At 41.9% G+C, this 8,277-nt stretch overlaps 1 protein-coding gene across 4 annotated transcripts; it reads right to left on the reverse strand.

The window, feature by feature from the left end:
• Positions 1–1,424: 1,424 nt before the first annotated feature.
• On the reverse strand, positions 1,425–6,742 carry LOC117556322 (zinc transporter ZIP1-like). 4 transcript variants are annotated; one of them, XR_004570537.1, is made up of 7 exons: positions 6,603–6,742; positions 5,342–5,565; positions 4,699–4,829; positions 3,825–4,123; positions 3,145–3,518; positions 2,081–2,157; positions 1,425–1,552 (listed from the first exon to the last, which is right to left on the reverse strand). XR_004570537.1 is itself a non-coding variant. In XM_034231634.1 (6 exons), the coding sequence occupies exons 2-6, from the start codon at positions 5,484–5,486 to the stop codon at positions 2,153–2,155; spliced, it is 954 nt and encodes a 317-aa protein (XP_034087525.1). In that variant the 5' UTR covers positions 5,487–5,565; positions 6,603–6,742; the 3' UTR covers positions 1,431–2,152. The 4 variants fall into 4 exon arrangements, 2 of the variants coding, with proteins under 2 accessions (XP_034087525.1, XP_034087526.1); XR_004570538.1 differs by having other exon boundaries at positions 3,820–4,123; XM_034231634.1 differs by having other exon boundaries at positions 1,431–2,157.
• Positions 6,743–8,277: the final 1,535 nt, after the last annotated feature.

The following is an 8,277-nucleotide window of genomic DNA, read 5'->3' on the forward strand; positions in this document are numbered from 1 at the left end:
GTAGAGACACTACATACTGATATACACCTGAACATCAGCAGGAGAGGACTCTTTAAAGTAGAGACACTAAATACTGATATACACCTGAACATCAGCAGGAGAGGACTCTTTAAAGTAGAGACACTAAATACTGATATACACCTGAACATCAGCAGGAGAGGACTCTTTAAAGTAGAGACACTACATACTGATATACACCTGAACATCAGCAGGAGAGGACTCTTTAAAGTAGAGACACTACATACTGATATACACCTGAACATCAGCAGGAGAGGACTCTTTAAAGTAGAGACACTACATACTGATATACACCTGAACATCAGCAGGAGAGGACTCTTTAAAGTAGAGACACTACATACTGATATACACCTGAACATCAGCAGGAGAGGACTCTTTAAAGTAGAGACACTACACACTGATATACACCTGAACATCAGCAGGAGAGGACTCTTTAAAGTAGAGACACTACATGCTGATATACACCTGAACATCAGCAGGAGAGGACTCTTTAAAGTAGAGACACTACATACTGATATACACCAGCAGAATAAGGACCCTTCCAAATACATCTTGAAACCTGAAAAAGGTTGTGAAAATATCTTTTGTTTTAATATGTTTTATTTAAAAGTACAAAATAGAGAATCTCAGTCACTGTTTGATACTGAAAAATACGTTACGTTAAAGTCAGTCTTTCACATTTCATCACAATACAAAATATAGCGCATGTTGGACATGATAAAAATAATGTAGTCCTTAGAATGACTGGTTGAAATTCTTTGGTGCTATAATTACAAAAATACATTTCTAAGTGTCTAAAACATATTAATATTTGTCGTCACATATTTGATGATTGATGCAAAAAATGACCGTTCATGAAATCCTGTCAAAGCAAGTTGAGAGTAAAGTAAATCACAGCAGGTCTTTAAATAGCAGATGCAAGGTTTTCTTTGTGTAATATCTGTTCAGCTGCAGAGAGACGAGCAGCAGAGGAGAAAGAGTGCATTTGGTTCCGTTCAATAACCTCACGTCTGTCTCCAGATCGGTCAGCACGCTTTCACACCGAAACAAACTCAAAGCTTTTTATCGTAGATATTTTCACACTAAGATCACGTGAGGGGTTTGTTCGAGCCAGTAAGAACTTCAACAGAAACATGATGTGATGTTATTAAAAACCATCTATTGAACGTATAAACTATATATTTTCTGCTTCCATTTTTAGTGTATAGCTCCTGCTTTATCAATTAGTGATTCAGGGGTCAAGTTGAGGTGGTTTGGGCACCTAGTTAGGATGCCACCTGGGCGCTTCCCTAGGGAGGTGTTCCAGGCACGTCCAGCTGGGAAGAGACCAAGGGGTAGACCTAGGACCAGGTGGAGGGATTATATCTCTTCGCTGGCCTGGGAGCGCCTTGGGATCCCCCAGTCAGACGTTTGGGGCTCTCTGCTGGAACTGCTACCCCCGAGACCCGACCACGGATAAGCGGGAGAAGATGGATGGATGGATGGATGGATGGGTCATGTGGCATACTAACTTCAGAAAAATGACTATAAAGACCTGCAAAATAAACACAAAATGACCACAAGGAGGTGCTAAACCACAGAACAATTAAAAAAGGTTTATAAAAAGACACAACGACTATAGATGCGGAAAACCACCACAAAAAGAAGAAATCAAGTTATGATGACTCGAAGGGAGATGCAAAACAATCGCAGACACCACCGCAATCCAAAAACCCAGAAACAAACACAAAGTAGACCAAAAAGTGTTAAAAACAGACAGAAAACAACTACAGAAAGCGACAAACAAACCCAAGGAGGTGCTAAACTACTAAAAGTAGACTAACTGCCACAAAGAAACACACGATGATAACAAAAACCTGAAAACGACAACAACAAAAGATCATGAGAAACCACTACACACCCTAAATACAAAGACAAAACAACCCCCATGAAACATAACAAGAAGATGCAAAAATGATCAAAAACATATGGAGAATTAATCAAATGAAGCACACTGTCCAAAAATATATGCAAAACCAGGGACTAAGACTTCCCTTAATTATTGGCCCCGGAATATTCTGACCTGTACAGACTAGCAGAGGACGCTCCAATTGACTGAAGTTCCCCAAACGTCTCATCTGCAGGCTGCAGTATATCAGCCTGTAGGCCACGGATCCACAATGAAATACATTTATTAATCACAGCAATCATAAGAACGTAGCACTATCAGAGCGCTTACTATTGTTTTGAAATCCTAAACAATTCAGCTCTGCTAACATGAGTTACTAAAAGCATCAAGGCCAACATTAGCCGCCTTTAGCTTAGCGGTGGTGACGTGAAGTCATGTGACCGTGCTGTAGTTCCTTTATAGCCCAACATTAGCCACCTTTAGCTTAGCGGTGGTGACGTGAAGTCATGTGACCATGCTGTAGTTCCTTTATAGCCCAACATTAGCCTCCTTTAGCTTAGCGGTGGTGACGTGAAGTCATGTGACCGTGCTGTAGTTCCTTTATAGCCCAACATTAGCCTCCTTTAGCTTAGCGGTGGTGACGTGAAGTCATGTGACCGTGCTGTAGTTCCTTTATAGCCCAACATTAGCCACCTTTAGCTTAGCGGTGGTGACGTGAAGTCATGTGACCGTGCTGTAGTTCCTTTATAGCCCAACATTAGCCACCTTTAGCTTAGCGGTGGTGAAGTGAAGTCATGTGACCGTGCTGTAGTTCCTTTATAGCCCAACATTAGCCGCCTTTAGCTTAGCGGTGGTGACGTGAAGTCATGTGACCGTGCTGTAGTTCCTTTATAGCCCAACATTAGCCTCCTTTAGCTTAGCGGTGGTGACGTGAAGTCATGTGACCGTGCTGTAGTTCCTTTATAGCCCAACATTAGCCACCTTTAGCTTAGCGGTGGTTACGTGAAGTCATGTGACCGTGCTGTAGTTCCTTTATAGCCCAGCATTAGCCTCCTTTAGCTTAGCGGTGGTGACGTGAAGTCATGTGACCGTGCTGTAGTTCCTTTATAGCCCAACATTAGCCACCTTTAGCTTAGCGGTGGTGACGTGAAGTCATGTGACCGTGCTGTAGTTCCTTTATAGCCCAACATTAGCTTCTTACTTCAGAAATAAAGTGGTGTTAATATGTGGAGATTAACCTGCTGAACTCCCTGCGATGATTACAGTTTGATTAAGAGCACGGCGGTGACCAAGGCGAAGCCGGCCAGCAGCGAGGCCACCCTGGGGATGCGGTTCCCTCCGGAACCCAGCTCGTGCGGCAGGATCTCCATGAAGGTGATGTAGAGGAAGCTTCCCGCCGCCAGACCCTGCAGCGTGCAGCGGGCCAGCCGGTGCTGCCGGGGCGCCTTCGTCTCCGAGAGCGCCGAGCCCAGGCCGATGCCCAGCGGCGACATGGCGGCAAACAGCAGCAGGCAGCCGGCCACCAGGGGGAGCCGCAGCCGGCCCCGTGACAGCGTGCAGGCCAGGCTGAAGGAGATGATGCTCTTGTGGACCATCAGCCCCAGAGTCAGAACTGAACATGGGGAAGAAGCATTCAGTTCAGAGAGGGGAAACATAGTCAGATGTTGTACTTAAGTACTTTTACCTTTACTTGTCACAATGTATTCCTACTCTATGATAAAGTAAGTATCAAAGTGTAGGAATACTCTGTTACAAGTAAAAGTCCTGCAGTCAAAATGTTACTCTAGTAGAAAAGTAACTAAATGTATTAAATACATGTAGTGGAGTAAAAGTACACGATTAGCTTGTTTTATGTTTGTTCTATTCTCTTTGCTTTTGCCTTGTGTTGAAAGATGCTGTATAGATAAACTTGCCTTGCCTTGCCACGTAGATCTCCTGCAGGCCCACCGCCAGCCCCTCCAACACGGAGTGCAGCGACAGCGAGAAGACCAGGACGAAGGAGCGCAGGGCCGACTGCGCGCTCAGGTCCGCGTGGAAGAGGCTGCCGCCAGACTCCTCTGGCGCGCCGTGGCGCTGGGAGTTGTCGCTGGAGTTCGGCAGCAGAGCGCGACACTCCTTCACCTGAGGCTGGTCCTTAAAGGCCAGGATGACCTGCTCCAGAACCAGAACCAGGAAGAAACCCATCGCCATGATGAACTCAGGCAGAGGGAACTGAAGCTGTGGGGAGAGAAGAAGACGCCGCTGACGAGGGTGAACGATGACTATCGGATTTGATATCGAAAGTGTCTAAAGGAGAACAAACATTAGCCGCCTTTAGCTTAGCGGTGGTGATGTGAAGTCATGTGACGTTCCTGTGTGTGTGTGTGTGTGTGTGTGTGTGTGTGTGTGTGTGTGTGTGTGTGTGTGTGTGTGTGTGTGTGTTTCTCAATGTCGAGGAGGCTTGCTTGGTAGCACATGTATGCTGGACATTGGAACAGTCCTTCGACGGCACTCGATGACGTAGTATCCTTGAAATAGTGGCTCTGGAGCAGCTTTCCTCGACATTGAGAAACACCGAGAGTGTGTTTGTCTCTTGACCTTATGACAAAATCAACACATAAGTTAATTAAATGTGTGTGTGTGTGTGTGTGTGTGTGTGTGTGTGTGTGTGTGTGTGTGTGTGTGGTGTGTGTGTGTGTGTGTGTGTGTGTGTGTGTGTGTGTGTGTGTGTGTGTGTGGTGTGTGTGTGTGTGTGTGTGTGTGTGTGTGTGTGTGTGTGTGTGTGTGTGTGTGTGTTAGTTATGTCATCTTACGGTGACCCCCGCGCTGCTGAAGGCCTCCTCGATGCTCTGCAGGTAGTCCGGCAGCTGCTCCAGCAGACAGGTGGCCAAAAACACTCCTCCTGCAAAACAGCTGATCAGGCTGAGCAGCCTGTGCCGAAAACCTGCAAGACAACGCTCAGGGATCAACCTGCTGCTTCAGTACTGATACCTCACTGTGAAAACACTCCACTACAAGTATACAAGTATATATATATATATATATATATGGACCCAGGTCATAATAATTATTATACAACTATTACTCTATGTACTTTAACTAAGTTTTACAGATAATACTTTTACCTAAATTAGGTTTTGAATATATATATATTAGGGCTGTCAAGTTAACGCATTAATAATGCGTTAACGCAAAAAAAACGCGTTATTAATGCGTTAACTTGACAGCCCTAATATATATATATATTCAAAACCTAATTTAGGTAAAAGTATCATCTGTAAAACTTAGTTAAAGTACATAGAGTAATAGTTGTATAATTATTATTATGACCTGGGTCCATATATTATTATTTCATTAACATTATCATCATTATTATTATCATCATTATTCTTTTTAATTCCTACTATTATTATTTGTAGTATTGTAATTAGTTAGTTTGATTATGATCATGATTACGTGGGTCCATGCTGCAGCAGCTCCCTCCCCGAGCCATGCACAGCGGGCTGAATCCAGACAGCAGCGTGACGGAGAGCAGGAGAACCAGAGCCCCCCCAGGAGCCCTGAGGGCGGTGGGGGAGACCCCCCCCACCACAGCGGACATCTTTAATCTGGTTACTCTTCACCACCGCGAGAAGGAGGAAGAGGAGGAGGAGGAGGAGGGCATGGAGTCACACAGGAGTCTGTATGACAACAAATATAATAATTAGATCCCCTCTTCCTGTCTTTCTTCTTGTATTCAATCTAATATCTATATTTGTTCTCTGCCATAATATCTATATATTGATATAGATATAGCATAATTTATAAACTTATAAAAGGCTAAGTGTTTCCATATATATATATACATCCAGGCACTTAAAAATATCTATATGATATATATATTATATATATATATATCATGTTTTTTTGTAATATGAATTACTTTTTTTAATGTTTGTACTGAGTTATCATTTTTCATTGTATTGTGTTTTTTGAAAAGTCAAAATTCGCAGTAAAAAAGTTAATTCTGAGAAAACTAAACATTTGGAAAATAAGTCAAAATTAAAAGAAAAAAGGAAAATGATAATAAAACATCTCTCGTTCAGATCTTATGGAACCAATGAGTCGACTAAATGTAGCGTACATTGAGGAAGATTGTTGGTGGCTTAGTCTTTATTGGCTTTCCTCATGCTGAACAACTTGTTTTCAAGAAACTAATGAGGACACATTTGGTCCAAATAATATTTAAAGTGGGGCTTTTGCATTTCTCTCAGTATTAGTCCTATTTCTCTGCTAATTAGAATCAAGGAATTAGGTAATTAGTCACGTGTCATGCTGAATAACTTCATTGTTAGAACACGCTTATTTCCTGCTGAAGTAATAAGTTGGAAAGTTTTGATTCCCATGATTTGATCAGTTTTACAGATATTTTGATCAATGATGGAATCAATTCTTCAACTCAATCCTAGGTGTCGACTACGATTCCAATTAGTCTTTCTTTGTATGACTTTGTTCATGATATGTGACTTGTTTCCATACAAACACGTCAGAGCACATCTCTGGAATACACTAGATATCAAGTAGTACTTTCTAAACTCAGATTTAAAGATCTAGTGATTTCATTAAATGTAACGATTAGTCAAACGAGTGTTAATCGAGTCAAACTGATATCAAGTGATAACCCAGAGTGAAGAAACAGCGCGTGTTGTTTGCCCTCGTGTGTACATCTGAGCTGTACCTGAATCCGGATCCAGCAGCTCGCTCTGTTCCTCGCGGAGATGATTAAAGAATGAAGTCCTCTTTCTTCTTCTTTCTGGCTGGATGTGTCGACATGTTGTCCGGGAAGAGGTGAGTCAGTTCCCATCAGCTGATCTGATCTCTGCACACTCAGCAACAACACGCTGCATCCGGGTTTCACAATAAAACGCTGACTTGAAACATGATTCTGTTTGGAGAAAAAACCTTGCCTTATGTTTTTTAATATGCTATACACATTTACTCGTCCTTTACTGAACTAAAAGTACTACTACTAAACCCTAAATAAATACTCCGAAACTCATAAAACACCTGCATTGAGATGTTACTTAGCCTAAGTAAAAATATTAATATCTCTAAGCTTTCAGAATTAAAAAAATAATTAATATCAACAATTTGTAAAGTAGTAATTCAAAGTAGGGATTCAAGATGTAGAACAAATGTGGCCAATATGTTGAAAATGTAACTCACTCCACTACATGTATTGAATACCTTTAGTTACTTCACAGATGTGGATGAATGATGTGAAATATAACCAAGTGTTAAATCAGACTTTAGTTCCACCTGGAGTAAATCCACCAGCTACCCTGCAGTATACAAAGTACTTCAAACTAGCTGCTCCTTCACCAGCTTTGAGAACACTTTCATGATACAATACAATACAATACAACTTTATTTATAAAGCACTTTAAACCTCCAGACCAAAGTGCTGTACAGGCAAATAATAATCATTATAAAACATATCATATATATTATTCTGAAATGGACTAATATGCATTCTCTATGCGGCTTCGATCTGACTGACACAGAGCGGGAGATCAGAGGCGGGGCTTAAGAGAAACTCAACTGCGCATGCTCTATGGGCCCACATCCGGGTACTTTCAGAGTCTCTACTCCCTCCACTTTGGGCTTCAAGCGCCACTGAATAACTCACAGGAATGAACGGAGTATCCAGTTCTCTTATTCATCCTTTATATATCCACCATGAGCATGTTGGATAGCTTGCTAGCTTGTTAAATTAATAGCTAATGTTCACTAGCTAATTTAAGGTACATTTATTTCTGTTTCTACATTTTGGCATGAGCTTTAGTTTGGAGTTACCTTTGATATGCTTCAGTACTTTGTAGTTCCTCATAGAGCAGAAATCTACACCAAGAGACACTGCAGTTATTTGATGTCCTCATGAGGTTTCAGGACATTTTCATCCTGTCACTAACATTAGACTGTGAGAGTGGTGGGGAGGGTGAATATAAGTAGCCTACTATTTGGTGCAGCAGTGATGATGCATTTGTGTATGCTGACCCAGGAGTTATCTACACAAGGGGTCCATTGTCAAAAAGCCAATGGGATTTCTCCATGTGATTATTGCAGAAAATAATCTCTGTGTCAAACAAACGTTTCTGATACTTACACGTTTAGTTAGCAGGATAATCTCCGCATATCAACACCACGTTATGATTGCAGATCTTCACACCTGGGACACAACCTTCTCCAACCTCTCCCTCTGGCATGGTTACTGAAAACAGTAACTAAGTACTGATACTCAAGTTCTGTACTTCAGAACAAATGCTAGGTACTGTATCAGCTGTACACTTCTTCACTACATCTGGTCATTATTTCACTTGTCACCCGACTACATTTGTCTGACAGCTTTGGTT

This window comes from Gymnodraco acuticeps, unplaced genomic scaffold (genome assembly GCF_902827175.1).
Source record: "Gymnodraco acuticeps unplaced genomic scaffold, fGymAcu1.1, whole genome shotgun sequence".
Lineage (NCBI taxonomy): Eukaryota > Metazoa > Chordata > Actinopteri > Perciformes > Bathydraconidae > Gymnodraco > Gymnodraco acuticeps.

Coding starts and splice junctions, on each gene's coding strand:
- LOC117556322 (XM_034231634.1), bottom strand. CDS start 5,486: ATGTCCGCTGTGGTGGGGGGGGTCTCCCCCACCGCCCTCAGGGCTCCT. Junction 4,830..5,341: donor CTGCTGCAGCATGGACCCAC/GTAATCATGATC, acceptor GTTGTCTTGCAG/GTTTTCGGCACAGGCTGCTC. Junction 3,519..3,824: donor CAGGAGATCTACGTGGCAAG/GCAAGGCAAGTT, acceptor CCCCATGTTCAG/TTCTGACTCTGGGGCTGATG.